The 17,518-nt window shown below is 43.8% G+C and overlaps 1 protein-coding gene across 2 annotated transcripts in view; it reads right to left on the reverse strand.

Moving 5' to 3' along the window:
• The window catches only part of ASB11 (ankyrin repeat and SOCS box containing 11), a 42,060-nt gene extending 25,208 nt beyond the window's left edge, over positions 1–16,852 (reverse strand). The window contains exons 1-5 of one of the 2 annotated variants that reach the window (XM_048861463.2): positions 16,515–16,852; positions 12,975–13,054; positions 4,193–4,300; positions 1,044–1,194; positions 656–790 (exon numbers count right to left, since the gene is read on the reverse strand). In XM_048861463.2, the coding sequence (XP_048717420.1) occupies positions 656–790; positions 1,044–1,194; positions 4,193–4,300; positions 12,975–13,054; positions 16,515–16,692 (652 nt within the window). In that variant the 5' untranslated portion in view covers positions 16,693–16,852. The remainder of the gene's footprint in view (positions 1–655; positions 791–1,043; positions 1,195–4,192; positions 4,301–12,974; positions 13,055–16,514) is intronic. The other variant, XM_048861473.2, reaches the window with a different exon arrangement.
• Between the last annotated feature and the right edge of the window lie 666 nt (positions 16,853–17,518).

Genomic DNA, 17,518 nt, shown 5'->3' on the forward strand with positions numbered 1-17,518 from the left:
GTAGCAGTAAGATGAGGAGGATGGAGAATCAACAGGAATTGAGCCAATGCTGAACTTTTTGACGACCAAATGAGTGGGTGTTTAAAATCTATAGTTGCTTCCAATCTGATTAATTCAAATGACCAGAAAAACATGCTTTTAACATTTAATTAAAATAACTTTGGAAGGTCCAGGAGTAAAATGCTTATCCTGGGCTGAGAGTAGTACCCAAATTGGGCCAGAGCCTTAGCTGGTGTCAATCTGCATTGGCTAAAACAAGCCACACCACCTGAGGTGCTGCCCTGCTGTGCGTGGGATCTTCATGATCACTAAAGGGATTATTCTTTTGAGTGGTTGGTTAGCTGATCTGCTCCCTCTGCATGTGGGGAGCAGTGGATGAGTGAATGCTTAGCGTGCTTGGATATTTATTTTATAATAATCAAAAGGAGTTGATGCGGGTCACAGAGCAAACAATATACCAAGACAGTTTTTTGTTGCTCCTCTCATCATCTTCGAATGACAGAATCCGTTTTTTTATCCCAATCTCAAAATTCTTGGTCCTCCAAGGAGTCATGAGGAATTAAATGCTAATATCAGGAGTGGAGAGGGATTAAGGAGAAACAATAGGGGGTGGCTTCAAATATGTTCAGCTTCCCCTCCTCTGCCCCCAGAGCACCTAGTTCGAGAAGCTTCTTGACACAGTCTGTCCTCTGATACATGCAGGCCACATAAAGGGGTGTCCCGTGCTGTGAATCTTCTTGGTCAATGTCAACGTCATTGGCCACAAGAATTTCCATACATTCCCTGTGACCTGGATAACACAGAAGAGAGGTCATCTCGCTTCAGTGCCTCTCGGCAGGATGCCCAACAAACACACCCTAGTCACATAGCGTTAGAACCCAATACACAGAACTCTATATAGAAGAGTATGGAATAAACCAAACACACATTTATCCCTCTGGCCCAGATACTTCAGGTGCAGATTAATTTCCCACAGTTATTTAGGGAGGGAAAACAAAGCCAGATCTTTTTATCGTTGGCTGTACTCAGAGCCTTCTCATTACCTCTCTTTACTGTTTCATGAACAGGTGAAGCAAGGTGATTCTCTAGCTGGGGGGTGGCTCCGGATTCAAGCAGCGTGTTCACACAAGCTACACTGCCACTACAGCAGGCATTAAAGAGAGGAGTGATGCCATCGGTGCTGACTGCATTGACCTGAAACAGCAGGACAAACGGACAGTGCCCTGTTTCAAAAGGGCTGCGCTTCCGCGGGAAGCCACGCGCATCTCAACGCTAACTACAGCGTAAGAAGAAGACGACACTGATCTTACGTAACGTCAGAGCCCAGAGGAGTCACCAAATTCAGAGTGACACGCCGTAGAAGAGCCCGATACCCAGCAAGGGCCGCGCCCTGTTTCTCAGGGCAGCCTCAGCAACAGGACTCTGACACGGAAAATTGTACAAGCTCCTACGTAGAGCGGGCTGGAAAACAGGGATTTTTCCCACGGAAAATTGAGACTTTTCATGTAATCCCCCCAAATCGTTTTCAGACACCCCACCGCAACACAGCTGCAGTTTTCTGACCAAATCAAAACCTTGGAAGGAAAGCAAATACTTTGTGAACAGTTTTATTTAGTCAAACAGACCACCTAGCCCCGTCTGTTTCCTGCTCTCTCCAGTCTGGAAGCCACGCAGATGATCAGATTTCACTATCAGCGCTGTTGCATGATTCCCAGTTTCTCACGGAGATAAGGGCAGCTCTGCTGAAGAAACTGCCTGGGAGGGACTTGTTGCATAATGTGGATCTAGTCACTAGTGTGCTGTACATGGGGGCCTTCACTACAGCTTGCTACAGAATGGGAACTGGAGACCCCAGCTGGCCTTATGGAATAGGATGAACAGTTTTATTGCCCTCCCCTTATAATAGAGCAGCCAGATTCACAGTGACCCCTGTTTCCAACTCGGTCTCCTTTCAAGCTGTAGTTCTACAGTGGAATTAGGGCTGCCTAAAATTTTTCTTTGGAAGGTTTTCTTTTACTAATGGAAAATTGCATTTTTTTTACAAAAAAAAAAACTTAATAGGAGTTTTCTAGGAGAAGCTGTGTCCTACTTTATTGCCTTTTTGCAGTGCTGTGATCTTTTTAATTTCCTTCCCTACTGAGCCATGAATTCTGGAACAACCTTCCCAACATCCTTTCTTCTGTTACCAGACAAGTGAGTACCCATTGGAGAGGAGAAGCAGAGGGGCTGCTTCTTTGCTAGTGTTTTTGCTGGCATTTTGATGCCTGATTGGCTGAGTTGGCAGTCCCGTATGAAACGCTACCAATCAATTCCCAGTTGCTGGAGCAGCTTCAACAATGTCTACATGAGGGGATTATGCAGCTGTACGACTGGGTGCACAGTTTAGCTTTTTTCCAAGATGCTGAATATAGTTGTTTGAACTGCATATATTTTAATAATAAAAAGGCCATTTTCCAACTCTCTTCCAGACTGCCCACCTCCTATTTTGGAAACAGTACAGAATGGCGCTTTGTTTGGCTTCTGGGGAAAGGAAGGGCCTGGCGAAAGATGAGGGCCAAAAGGAACACAAGCACAGTCTTGAAGGGAACAGTATATCTGAAGGAAGAGACGACCATCATCTTGAATTCCTAAGCCCCACCAAACTGGTTCCCTATATGTGGTGCAGGGATATTTGCCCAGAGTGGTAAAATGAAGTCTAATGTGTTTTGAATGGCACTTCACCCAGCTGCAGAGCTCTACACCCAGGGAATAGGCTCAATGGCAGGGCCACGTCTACAATGGGGAAAAATCATCGTGTTAGAAAACTTGTTAACTACCATGATGTTAAACATGACTTAGCACTTAATGTAAATGAGGACAAGTCATGTTTAAACACCTGTTAAAATCACAGACCAGCTAATATGTGTTCAGCATAACTGTCCATGTCCACACTAAGGGCACAGTCGTATTGCAAGTTAAAAAGAGTTAGTGACTGCATTTCTAACATGATGCTTTCCCCCAGCCTAGACAAAGCCTTGCTGTGCAGCTCCTAAATGTTGATGGGCAGCCAATTTGTCTTGCAAAAACACTAGCAGAGCCTCTCCACTGGGTACTGACTTATCTGGTAATAGAGGAAGGAATTCTGGGAAGGTTGTTCCAGAGTAAATGGCTTTCTAGTGAAGAAAATGAAAAAGATCACAGTGCTGAAGAAAGGAAAGAGAAAGGGACACAGCTTCTTGTGTCCGTGACTATTAATTTATGTAAAGGAAAAGCCACTGACTAACTGAGACTGTATATAGCAATGAAGAATGGGAAAAGTTGAACAATAAGGATTACTTACTGACAGTGACAATTGGTAGTTCAGATTTATGACTTTCTAGGAGCTAAAAAGATGTGTGATCAATACACTTCAATTTTTTTTAAACTGGGTAATTTCAAAAACAACCTGAAACTGAGTAATATGAAGATCAAGGTTTGTTTTTCCTGTCTAGGGGCTTAAAAGTTATTAAAAGTATAGTTATTCTATAATCATATTCTTCTCTGCTAATGAATACATCAACTGTTGGACTGCTCTTGTTTGATTTCTTGCCACTCCACATGTAAATTGTTCATCATAGTAATCAGGGGAACCTGTAAGCAGACCCAATGTAATAAATTCCCATAGATTTCATTATATTCCCATATTTTATTTTTAAATATATTTTTATATTGGGTCCAATGTGGAGAAAAGTTGCTCTTTTATTAGACAAAATGTTTCATTTCTTAAGCCCCTGTATGTGTAAATCCCAAACTATCTCAGAAAACTTGGAGCAATTCCAGCGACCATTCTGGAACGCAAAGCATAACTCAGCATCATAACAGTTAGCTTGGTCTAATTTTCCCGCACTGATCACAGTGAAGTTTCAGAGAAGAAAAACAAAGGAATATGTCTGCGATCAAAACAGCCACCAAGCTGTAAAAAGATGGGGCCCTTCAGGAGAAAAGCTACCACTACAGAAATGTAAGTAATTTATTATTAGTGAAAGCAAAATATTGTCCCCTTTTGTGGCCAGAATTTCTCTCTCTCTCTCTCTCACACACACACACACTCACAGAGTGAGAAGCATCCAATACATGTATGTCTCTTGGGAATCCCTGCTAATGCCAGTTGTGTCACCACGGTACCGATCACGTCACAGGGAAGTGTTGGCCTCGTTTATATGCCTGTACTCACTTGAGCACCGTTCTCCAGTAAGACTTTTGCACAAGCGACATGGCCACCCAGGCAGGCCTCGTGGAGAGCAGAAACCCGATCTATGGTTACAATGTTCACATTGAAACCCTAGAATTCAAAGCAAAGATGTGAAAAACAAACAAAAACCAAGCAATGCAAACATCATTCCTGGAGTTCATTCCAGGCAGGAGTTACATAGCTGTCAAATCTACAGTCCTTGCTCTGGCTAAATTCCTACCGAAGTCCATGAGAGTTGCCCTGGAACACACCTGGCTCAGACAATAACTCTGATACTGCAGCTCTTGCATCCATCACTACTGGAAGGGATTTAAAGCAAAAGGTAAAGAAACTGAGTGATGCTTATCTGTGTTGCTTCATAATTCATGGTAGATTGCAGGAGAGACACTGTATGTCTTTGGCCTCCGGTCACTGAGATTAATTTCCCTATTCCCAGATATGAAAAGGTGCCTGTGATCATAAGCTACATTTTTTATCCGCAAAATGAGCACTCTGACCAGGAGTGTGATTTGTTTCCTGAGTCACGTGGTGCTGTTTCTTCTCCCTGGTTGTTTATCAACCTGATTAAAGAGGAGTAAAGAATACTGAATAGCAAACACGCTTTATAAGTGTTCCATTAACAGCTGTATGAACTGAAACCAGCCATGCAAACACTCACAGGGGGAAAAGCAGCGCAAATATGGCTGGCTCCAAACATGACTGGGACTTTGGTGTACGTCTTCCAGACTATAGTTCCATCAAATGACAAGTAAGAATTCATGCACATGTACATTGGAAATCAGTTCTCTGGAACATAATCCAAACTCTGACGTTCCAAATGCAGTATCTGTAAGTATATCATGCTCGGGTCAATACCCTCTAGCTCAACAATTTAAACTAGAAGAAGTGAATATTTTTAAATAAACAATTCTCTTAAAATTAAACGCTTTGCTGGCTCATGTCCATATGAGGGAAACATGTAAGAGAATTAACATGAAGCTCAATATTCCTTTTGCACCTGATGTGACCTTCCTAAAATTACTCTATTTTATAGCTTTACAGTAGGAGTGCATTCACTGCACAATATACCCCCCCCGCCACCCCCCCCGCCATAGGAAGGAAAGGTGCTGTACAAATCCTTTGTGTGAAGAAAAGAAATGGAGGTAGTGATACAGCATTAAAGCAATACACCGGAGTTAGATATATATACACCTAACACATGAAAACAGTAATCCAGTGAAAGGAAACATACCCCATCTATTGAAAACTCAAGTAATCAATTTCATCAGTAAAAAAATGCTTAAACTAAGAACTAGTAGCCCTGACTTTAGATAATGGTGTCCAGCCCTTCCCATCAGAAGAAACAGTTGATCATAACTTTGCCAAACTTCTTTGAAAATCCAGCCACTTATTTAGGTGCCTCAACAAGAACTGGGTGGGTGCTGAACTCTTGAAAATCTGGCCCTTAGCTTCCCGGCCTTGACAGGTAGGAGTTTTTAAAGCACCTAAGTGATTTAAGTGGACAAGTTCCACTGACTTTCCATGGCACTTGTGGTCTTAGGTCAGTAAGTGACTTCATCTTTGAAACCACATCTTAAAAAAAAGTGTTTGGATTTCTTTTAAAGTAAAGATACCTGTTTAATTCGAACGTCAAGGCAAACTGCATAGGCAGCTTGACAACAGTGAGCAATGCCTATGCTATAGCATGTGCAGCTTTACCCCATAATTCATCTTGCTGCTGTGGATCAACCCCATTCTGCTCCCTTCAGTGATTACTCCCTTGACTAGCTTTACCAACTGGAAGTCCAGTCCTGCATTGCTGAAATCAATGGCTTCCAGCAGTGATGAGCTGCCAAAATCTTAACAACCGGTTCCCTCCTCACCCCACGAGGGGGTTGTGGCCCACCCCCGCCCCCCCGGGACTTCTGCCCCATCCAACCCCCTGTGTTCCTTGATGCCCCCCCAGGACCCCTGCCCCATTCACCCCTTCCCCTGTCCCCTGACTGCCCCCAGAACCAGGCAGGAGGGTCTCGTGGGCCACCATAGTGGGTGCCCACCCTGCCCCTAAGAGCCAGAGGGACCTGCCGGGGGGCATGATGGGGAGTCCTGGCAGTGCTTACCTGGGGCAGCTCCCAGGAAGCATCCAGCAGGTGCCTCTGGCTCCTAGAGGGGGGGTAGCATAGTTGGGGGGGGAGCAGGGGGAGCGACCGCTCCCCCCACATCAAAAGTGGCACCTTAGGCGCCCACTCCGTGGGTGCTTCGGGGCTGGAGCACCCACAAGGAAAATTTGGTGGGTGCAGAGCACCCACCAGCAGCTCCCCGCCCTGCGCCCGGCCCCAGCTCGCCTCCGTCTCTGCCCCTGAACACACTGCCCTGCTCTGCTTCTCTGTCCCCCTTTCCCCCCCCATTTCCCGTGAATTAGCTGTTTGCGCGGGAAGCCTGGGAGGGCTGAGAAGCAGGAGGCAGCTTCGCACTCAGGCCCAGCGAGGCGGAGGCGAGCTGGGGCCAGGAGTGGTTCCCCTGCGCGCCCCCCTCGGGTTACCTGCTGCAGTGCGGGCGGCCCTCCTCTCGCCCCTTGCTCCAGCTCACCTCCGCTCTGCCTCCGCCTCCCTGAGCCTGAGCGTGAGCCGCTGCCTGCTTCTCAGCCCTCCCAGGCTTCCTGCGTGAACAGCTGATTCGTGGGAAGCTGGGGGAGGGGACAGAGAAGCAGAGCGGGGCGGCGCATTCAGGGGAGGAGGCGGAGGCAGAGCCGAGGTAAGCTGGGGCTGGGTGGGGAGCTGCCGGTGGGTGCTCTGCACCCACCAAATTTTCCCCATGGGTGCTCCAGCCCTGGAGCACCCACGGAGTCGGCACCTAACGCACCACTTTTGGCCAGTTGTTAAATTTAGAAGCCCTTTTAGAACCGGTTGTCCCAACCAGATCTAAAAGGGCTTCTAAATTTAACAACCAGTTCCAGCGAACCGGCTCCAGCTCACCACTGGCTTCAAGGCATGCAGAATCAGACTAGAGATGCAACCATAGATTAAAAAAAAGTAATCCCATGATTCCCATCTCCTTTTCTTCCATCATCCCTATTCCTATAAACTTAGGTTGTAAAGTTCTGCAAATCGGGTACTGTGATTTTTCTATATTCTGCAAAGTACCAAGAACACTTCAAGTACTACAAGTATAATGATGCACCAGGGACTAGGCATGCGGATTCTGTTCTATTCACGTTCTGGCACTTCACCTATTTCTGTAGTATTTGAGTAGCTTCCAATGACGCATCAAGTCATGTGCTTAGCGTCAGTCATGGGTTGTTCTTTCTTCATTCCTCCCCGCAGGGAGAAAATTGTGTTTGTTTTAAACTATGTGCTATGTGCTTTTATTTGTGAAATTGCTGCATGTTTTAAAGAAGTGCCATTAAGTAAATCCATATTTCGGCATATCTAAGGGAAAAAAAATCATGTTCACAGCTGCAGTCCAACAGCACTTCTTCAATATAGTACCATATGATCATCATGGCAACCTGAAAAACTAGAGCCAGAAAGAGAGAGCTGAACAAGTGAGCCATATTCCTTATCACTTGCACCCTTCATTTCCCCCTCCACATGTACTTTTCCCTCCTACCTTAAAAATTACTTGAAGTTGGAGGGCTGGTAAAGAATGATCGAGAACTAAGAGCAATGTAGAGGTTCCCATTTGGGCTGGAGCCTGGACTCTGGGACCTTCTCCCCTTGCAGGGGTTCAGAGCTTTTGGAATTGGAAAAGGTTCAGAAAAGGGCAACAAAAATTATTAGGGGTATGGAACAGCTTCCATCTGAGGAGAGATTAATAAGACTGGGACTTTTCACCTTAGAAAAGAGACGACTAAGGGGGGACGTGATAGAGGTCTATCAAATCATGCCCGGTGTGGAGAAAGTCAATAAGAGTGTTATTTACTCCTTCTTATAACACAAGAACTAGGGGCCACCAAATGAAATTGATAGGCAGCAGGTTTAAACCAAACAAAAGGAAGTATAGGGAGGTTGTGGTCTCTCCTTCCTTAGAGGTTTTTAAGGTTAAGCTTGACAAAGCCCTGGTTGGGATGCTTTAGTTGCGGATTGGTCCTGCTTTGAGCAGGGAGTTGGACTAGATGACCTCCTGAGGTCCCTTCCAACCCTGATATTCTATTATTCTATTTCTTCACACAATGCACAGTCAACCTGTGGAACTCTTTGACGGAGGATGTTGTTAAGGCCAAGACTATAACAGGGTTCAAAAAAGAACTCGATAAGTTCCTGGTGGATAGATCCATCAGTGGCTATTAGCAAAGATGGGCAGGGATGGCGTCCCGAGCCTCTGTTTGCCAAAAGCTGGGAGTGGGCAACAGGGGACGGATCACTTGATGATTACGTGTTCTGTTCATTTCCTTTGGGGTACCTGGTATTAGCCACTGTTGGAACACAGGTTACTGGGCTAGATGGACCTTTGGTCTGACCCAGTATGGCCGCTCTTATGGGCTGTTCTATGGAGTACTCTGTAATAAATTAAGGCCACCTTTTGTCCTTGACAGTTGGTACAGTGGCCCCGGAGCATCTCCTATTTTCTACTTTCTGTAGAGATCACTGAAAGAGAGATGTCTTGTAACATATCAGAGGCATAAAATACATTAGCTCACAGGCAGGATCTGGCTTCCTAAAAGTATTTATATGACTCATATGACAAATTCCAATTCCTCAGAATTCAACCATTCATTGAGAGAAAAGTTTTGAGACTTTATGGCAGTGAAAAAATCCTTCCAAATGTGAATTGAATGTAACTGATGCAGAGTAGCAGCCATGTTAGTCTGTATTCGCAAAAAGAAAAGGAGTACTTGTGGCACCTTAGAGACTAACAAATTTATTAGAGCATAAGCTTTCGTGGGCTACAGGTCACTTCATCGGATGCATTCAGTGGAAAATACACTGAGGAGATGTATATACACACAGAACAAGAAACAATGGATGTTACCATACACACTGTAACGAGACTGATCACTTAAGGTGAGCTATTACCAGCAGGAGAGCGGGGGGGGCAGGGGCGGGGAAACCTTTTGTAGTGATAATCAAGGTGGGCCATTTCCAGCAGTTGACAAGAACGTCTGAGGAACAGTGTGTGTGTGTGTGTGGGGGGGGAATAAACAAGGGGAAATAGTTTTACTTTGTTTAATGACCCATCCACTCCCAGTCTCTATTCAAGCCTAAGTTAATTGTATCCAGTTTGCAAATTGATTCCAATTCGGCAGTCTCTCGTTGGAGTCTGGTTTTGAAGTCTTTTTGTTGAAGAATTTTAACTTTTAGGTCTGTAATCGAGTGACCAAAGAGATTGAAGTGTTCTCCAACTGGTTTTTGAATGTTATAATTCTTGATGTCTGATTTGTGTCCATTTATTCTTTTACGTAGAGACTGTCCAGTTTGACCAATGTACATGGCAGAGGGGCATTGCTGGCATATATCACATTGGTAGATGTGCAGGTGAACGAGCATCTGATAGTGTGGCTGATGTGATTACGCCCTATGATGGTGTCCCCTGAATAGATATGTGGACACAGTTGGCAACGGGCTTTGTTGCAAGGATAGGTTCCTGGGTTAGTGGTTCTGTTGTGTGGTGTGTGGTTGCTGGTGAATATTTGTTTCAGGTTTGGGGGCTGTCTGTAAGCAAGGACTGGCCTGTCTCCCAAGATCTGTGAGAGTGATGGGTCGTCCTTCAGGATAGGTTGTAGATCCTTGATGATGCATTGGAGAGGTTTTAGTTGGGGGCTGAAGGTGATGGCTAGTGGCGTTGTGTTATTTTCTTTGTTGGGCCTGTCCTGTAGTAGGTAACTTCTGGGTACTCTTCTGGCTCTGTCAATCTGTTTCTTCACTTCAGCAGGTGGGTACTGTAGTTATGAGAATGCTTGATAGAGATCTTGTAGGTGTTTGTCTCTGTCTGAGGGGTTGGAGCAAATGCGGTTGTATCGTAGAGCTTGGCTGTAGACAATGGATCATGTGGTGTGGTGTGGTCTGGATGAAAGCTGGAGGCATGTAGGTAGGAATAGCGGTCAGTAGGTTTCCAGTATAGGGTTGTGTTTATGTGACCATCGCTTATTAACACTGTAGTGTCCAGGAAGTGGATCTCTTGTGTGGACTGGTCCAGGCTGAGGTTGATGGTGAGATGGAAATTGTTGAAATCATGGTGGAATTCCTCAAGGGCTTCTTTTCCATGGGTCCAAATGATGAAGATGTCATCAGTGTAGCGCAAGTAGAGTAGGGGCGTTAGGGGACGAGAGCTGAGGAAGCGTTGTTCTAAGTCAGCCATAAAAATGTTGGCATACTGTGGGGCCATGCAGGTACCCATGACAGTGCCGCTGATTTGAAGGTATACATTGTCCCCAAATGTGAAATAGTTATGGGTAAGGACAAAGTCACAAAGTTCAGCCACCAGGTTAGCCGTGACATTATCGGGGATACTGTTCCTGACGGCTTGTCGTCCATCTTTGTGTGGAATGTTGTTGTAGAGGGCTTCTACATACATAGTGGCCAGGATGGTGTTTCCAGGAAGATCACCGATGGATTGTAGTTTCCTCAGGAAGTCAGTGGTGTCTCAAGGATAGCTGGGAGTGCTGGTAGCGTAGGGCCTGAGGAGGGAGTCTACATAGCCAGACAATCCTGCTGTCAGGATGCCAATGCCTGAGATGATAGGGCCTCCAGGATTTCCAGGTTTTTGGATCTTGGGTAGTAGATAGAATATCCCAGGTCGGGGTTCCAGGGGCGTGTCTGTGCAGATTTGTTCTTGTGCTTTTTCAGGGAGTTTCTTGAGCAAATGATGTAGTTTCTTTTGGTAACCCTCAGTGGGATCAGAGGGTAATGGCTTGTAGAAAGTGATGTTGGAGAGCTGCCTAGCAGCCTCTTGTTCATATTTCGACCTATTCATGATGACGACAGCACCTCCTTTGTCAGCCTTTTTGATTATGATGTCAGAGCTGTTTCTGAAGCTGTGGATGGCATTGTGTTCTGCACGGCTGTGGTTATGGGGCAAGTGATGCTGCTTTTCCACAATTTCAGCCCGTGTACGTCGGCGGAAGCACTTTATGTAGAAGTCCAGTCTGTTGTCTTCCTAAATCTATGGACATCCTGAAAGAACAGCTCTAAGCAAAGTGAACTCCCCCCATTCAGCAAAACCGAGAGCTAACTCTTAAGCCTTATGGTGTGAATTTAAAAAAATAGTTTTTCAAATAACTTAAGCTTGCAATTCGCACAGTCACCACAAGACAGTGTCTGTGCACGTATGCATACAAATTGAATAAATGCACGTAAATGACCAAACAAAAGACAGACAAAGCAATGAGGCATCGTGCATCATTTTTCCCAGTGCGTGATCTGAATGAAATTACTTCAGTTAAGGTACTAAGAGTTTAGTTACTGCATCATGGTCATGTTTTACCCTTCATCATTGTAAATACCACTGTTGTTTTGTTGTGGATCAATGGTGGGATATGGCCCTAACTTTGTTGGTCTGGCCCGTAAACCATAATTCAAAATGTCTTATGGCCCTCGTCACAGAAAGAGTTGGACAGCCCCGGGAGAAATAAGGAATGAAGAGATGAATCTTGAGCACCAGTGACTGATGTCACACTTTGGCAATGTCTACACTTTGAGCAAGGGGTGATTCCCAGCTTGTGTAGACTTTCTCACGCTAGCTTGAGGGAGACAGTGCAAGCATCAACAGTATAGTCGCAGCAGCACAGATGGAGTACATATCCATGAGTTCAACCTGGTTTGTACGTGGCTCAGCTAAGCCAGGCCACAGCTCCCACTTCCCATGCTACACTGCTATTCATATGAAGACCAGTTCTCCTCAAGCTGCCATGAGTAGGTGGTAGTGGGCAGGGAATCACAACGCCTGGAGTGTAGACATTGCCTTTGACTCTGATAGATCAGAACATAAATAATTTTTGAAACCTACTGCTGTGCAGAAAAAGGAAAATTTTCTTTTCTTCCACTACAGCATCCACTAAGTCCCAGAGACCAGCACAATTAATCCAAGTCGTGACCAAACAGTGAACACTGGCTGCCTTTGCTAAAAGATTTTAAATGTTTCCCACTGCTTGGAATCCTACATCTGTATTATGACAAAATAGACTGCACTTGGACTCAATGGACCATCTCCTTGGTAGCAGATCATTTTCAGGAAGGGAGAACCAATGTGTTATCCTTCCAGGTTGCATTTTGGTTAATTGTTCTCCTAGAGTTTCTAACTATAATCTGCTCCTCGGACCTATCCACTATCCCCTTTCTCCTCTTGTTCTCCTTGATCCTTTTTTCCTCCCCACTTTTGCCCATCTGGATCTGTGGCTTCAGTGGGTGTGGAGGCCGTACAGCACCTCACAGGACTGGGAGCTTGTAAGCTGCTCTGTGGCAGGGAACACGTCTGGCTCTGTTTTATAAGGCAACATACACATTTGCAGCCTTACAGAAGTGTAATACCTGATCATTAATACAGGATAAATAATTTTGGTATCTTTATATTCAAGTCCTTTGAAGCCTGTTTGTATTGTTTGCCTTTGAAAACAAACCCAAAGATCATGTTTGCTTATTATAACTCAGTGTGATCTGTGGCCTTTGTTTTGAGCTTACCCCCAACATTTAATATGACAAAATGTGTCCAGTATATCTTTTTATTTAGAACCGTAACTCTATGTCTTAGAGTGCCCGCTATAATCTATCACATCATTCATGGTTAAGATCTAACCAAAAAAATCCTGAGGCCTACCTAACCTTTTATTTATTTATTTTTGGTTTCTTACCTGTGCAATCAACGTTTTCAAAGATAGCAGGCGCCCTTGGAAAGCAGCTTCATGAAGAGGAGATCGATCTGCCCATGAACCTAAAACAGCCCAAGAGTTCATTCAAAGGCATTTCAAAGGCACAGAGACATCAAGATACAAACAGTTCCAAAAAAATCACAAGACAAATTATTACACACATCCCCCCCTTATCTATTTGGGACGATTGTTTAAGATGTGTCAGTGTTGGCCTGAAACCAACAAAGTGAGATTGCCTACAAAAATTGATTTCAGTGGGAACTGCTGCACACCCAGTGTTTCTGAAAATCAGGTCACTTATTTAGAAACCTAAGTAAAGCCTTATGGCAGGGATTTTTAAAAGTACCGATGTGAGTTAGCAGTACAATGTCATTGAGACTCTGGGACAATCTTCAAAATCCTGCACCTTTTTTTTTTTTAAAGATATCTTGGCCACAGGCTTTATTGGGTAACTTAAATTTTGTCACAAATTTGCTCTATGGGTTTGTTTTCACTTTGTTATGAGATGTATTGCATGCAAACACTAGCTGAGCTTTGGGGGTGACATGTACATCAAGCCAATTCTAATTTGTCCCCCGCAATTTTTTCTCTGAAACTAATACATACTATAAATGTGTCTACCTTTCCCACTTATACACATTAGCAGATAATAGTATTTTTTTTCTCTTCCTCACTTGAAGATTTCAGAGGAACATGAAAAAATACACTCTGCCAGGTGCTTGATTCCTGCTTTTCTACATCATTTTGAACAACAAACTTCTCAATGCTGGCTACTTTGTCTTAGTTTGTCTTCCCCCCGCCCATTTTTGGTCCCACTTCAATAGAGCTGCTACCAACAGATTTATACATGTTCAGCCAAGCAGATCATTACAAAAGTTATTTTAGCTAGAGTGATTCAGGCAGAGAGAATTTACTGGCCACAGTTTAGCATCTAAAACCAAACTGCCTCACAATTAGAGCTGGCAGAAATCTCAGATTTGTGGGAAATTTTGACATTTTGAAATTTGGTTTCAGTCCAGTTCTCATCAGAACCACATTTTTTCCGTATTTCCCAATCTATTCTCTGCCTCCCCACCCAGAGCTGTCTCTCATCTCATCCGCTCTGCATTTCAATCAGGCAGCTTCCCCCTCCATGTTGCCTGAGCCCAGCAGAAGGCCACTAAGGGTATGTCTACACTGCAGTTAGACACCTGTTGCTGGCCTGTGCCAGCTGATTCAGGCTTGCAGAGCTTGAGCTAAGGGGCTGTTATATTGCAGTGTACACATTGCGCTTGGGCTGCAGCCTGAGCTCTAGGACCCTCCCGCCTCACAGGTCAAGCTCCAGCCTGAGCCCAAATGTCTACACTGCCGTTAAACAGCCCCTAAGCCTGAGCCCTGTGAGCTCAAGTCAGCTGCCACAAGCCAGCCATAGATTTTTAATTGCAGAGTAGACATACCCATTGAGCACAGAAGAGACAAGCTCCCAGCCCTCAGTTTCAGTCACCAGTCCCAACCGAGTCTGCAGTGGCAAGGTTACAATGCCAAATTTGGGCAGACTTTCACAGGAATGGCAAAAGGATACAAAGGACCATCCTGCCAGATTGCGAGTCCTTGCTCCAAAGTGTGGGAGCACTAGTTCTTCTCAAATAAAAGGCCACCCAAATTTTTGAACACAGGCAGAACAATGGATTTTTCCCTAGCCTTGCTCTCAGAAAATGCTGAAACGTTTTGGCTGCAAGTTATGTATGTATATGTACACATACTCTATTCACCCTGAGGCAGACACCTGACATGAAAAATTTCAGTCTGAACAGTTAAAACTTTGGCAAAGTTATATAATGGGAAGCAGCCAGCAACCTTAATAATAGACGGTGCTTCCACCCCCAGCTCTAATTAACCTAACACACACACACACACACACACTGTGCTGCATATACAATCATTTCACACACGTCTATACTGTATGTATATATTTACACACTTCATGTTACATAAAGCAGGCACTCTTCTCACCATGAGAATGCACACACATATTTCCATGTCAGCTACAGCAACATACCTCCCTGAAACGTGTGGCAAATGTAGTTCCCATAAAGGGCGTCTCTTAACTCGCCGGTTACCAAAGGCATGTCTGAAATTTTATGTCCTTTCTAAGTTTCTACAGATAATTTAAGCAGCTCGGCTGCTGCTTCTCTCAACATTGCTTTTACTTTAGGCTGTGACACTGTATCTGTAATCCAATCTAGTGCCCAGGCAATAACATCACATGACCTTTTGTTTTGAAAGATTATCCTTGATGGCTATTTGCAAATGGCAACCTGCAGATAAACATATGATGGAGTCCTGGTAACTTTGTATGCACTTAGATAAAGAATCTGTATACAGGTGGGAAAAGCCAATTATCAAATATTTCACGAAATTTAAATTAAGGCATATGTAATAAGTACTTAGTCAATAAATTAACAGCACTCTTTTCTAATAAATCATACGATAGATTCTAACACTTGCAGAGATGGGGATAAATAACTATTTAGTCTGCTTTATATGAGCTTGGTAATAAGTTGCTGAATCTTCACTTTGGCCCAGATTCTGATACTCTTACAATGAGTTGTCATCTTACACTGCAAATAGTTCCTCTCGCTTCCATAGGACCACTCACAGAGTAAGACTGAAGTTTTCCATGTCAGGTGTCTGCCTCAGGCTGAATAGAATATGTGTATATATACACATCCTGAGTAAGAGTCTCAGAGTCTAGCCCCTAATAAGAATGATGTCACTAAATACTGTGTCTTTATGATTTAATTAGGAAATCAATTACTGGTTAGCAGTTATTTTTAAAGCCATAACACACTTTAATTAAAAGTGACAGGTTTCAGAGTGCTAGCCATGTTAGTCTGGGTCAACAAAAAACCACTGAGGAGTCCTTGTAGCACGTTAGAGACTAACAAATTCATTTGGGCTACAAGGACTCCTCGTTGTTGTTTTTTAATTAGAAGCGTTACTTTTGTGTTAATTCCTAGCAATGCACTATTGTGACAAATTCGTTTAAGTCTGTAGAAACAGTATTTGGAAAGAAACAAATGGGAAAATGATTCTTTGGAGGCCCATTACGTATAGTCATTTCCATACTTTTGGTCTCACAGGAATTTTAGCTATGCTCTTTTTTATGGTCTGGTTCAAAAGAACATGGACACTAGACTTAGATCCAGTCAGGCATTAATTACACCCTTCCTGGTATCTTTCTTCAGAAAACCCACAGTCTAAACCTCTTCCCTAAATGCTCTCTGGTTGTAAACTAGGATACATAGTAAAACCCTTGTCACTCACACAGTTGACTCTGACAAGTTCTTTGCTTCCCAAAGCAAACTTCTTTATTTACTTTACTATTATTCTATATTTACTATACTTAAACAAGTGTTGTTTACAGTCAAGCTGGCTAACTGATAGAGAGTCATATTTTGCACAGTGGTTAAAATCTAATTTCTCAAGGCATAAAACTTAGAACACAGCTCAATTCATTAGTGCCCATAATTAACATTTTACCTGGCGCTATTCCATAGATCTCTTCTGCTATCCTGGCAGCCTCTTTTCTGTTGCCTTTAACAATATAGAAGTGGGTCAGCAGAGCCAAAGAAATCTTAATTAAAAGCTTGAAGCAAAATAAAGCAAAGATTGCAAAATAGATGTTGTTAAAAGCATGGAGTATAGAATTGCCCTCCATTTTGGCTTGCTCTTTGAAGTTTCCCAGGTCTGCTAAGTTTCACCAGGCTATAACTGGTATCATATGACATCTATTTTCAACCCTCCAGCACTTGCTGTTCCTCAGTTACCAAAAATACATTCCATTTTTATTCTGGGACAGCCACTGATGTTGAATAACAATGCTGGGTATTAAATCATTTCATGGTTTCATTGGGCTGTAATTATGTCAAGTACTGACATTTTCCCATCTCTGGATGACAGAAAACACTATGTGGATATTCACTACAAATACCATGATGCACACTGAAGAAACCGAAACAATGGTTTTCATAATGTATAGGTGTAATCTTTGAAAATTAGAGATGTTACCTCTCTGGTATTAGGTTGACTTTTCTTTTCCTGAGAGGCACATGGCTCCTCTACAGAGCAAAGCACTTTGGCAGTATGTATTTAGGTGAACGCACAATCCTCCCATTATTTAAGTTCCTCTTAAAAACCACTTCTCCCATAAGTCCCAGAGGTGAGTTTATGATGTAAAAACCCCAAGTCATTAAGCCAACCAACCCTCCCACTCATGTCCCAGTGCTTCCCAATTTGTGTGTCTGTGGTAGGGTCCAATCCTGCAAAGGGATCTGCATGGGCAGGCAGGACTTTATGCTAGCTCAGCATCCCAGTCAATCTCCTTGAGGGTAGGGGAATATGTGTGTGTGTACTCAATATCCCCACACACTTCGTCAGCACTAATCAAATAAATAATATCTGGGGAGGGGAATAGTCTAGAAACGAGGAATGAACCATCTCACTCCTTCCTGCAAGTTCACCTGTAGCCCAAGCGCAGAGAAAGA

This window comes from Caretta caretta, chromosome 1 (genome assembly GCF_965140235.1).
Source record: "Caretta caretta isolate rCarCar2 chromosome 1, rCarCar1.hap1, whole genome shotgun sequence".
Lineage (NCBI taxonomy): Eukaryota > Metazoa > Chordata > Testudines > Cheloniidae > Caretta > Caretta caretta.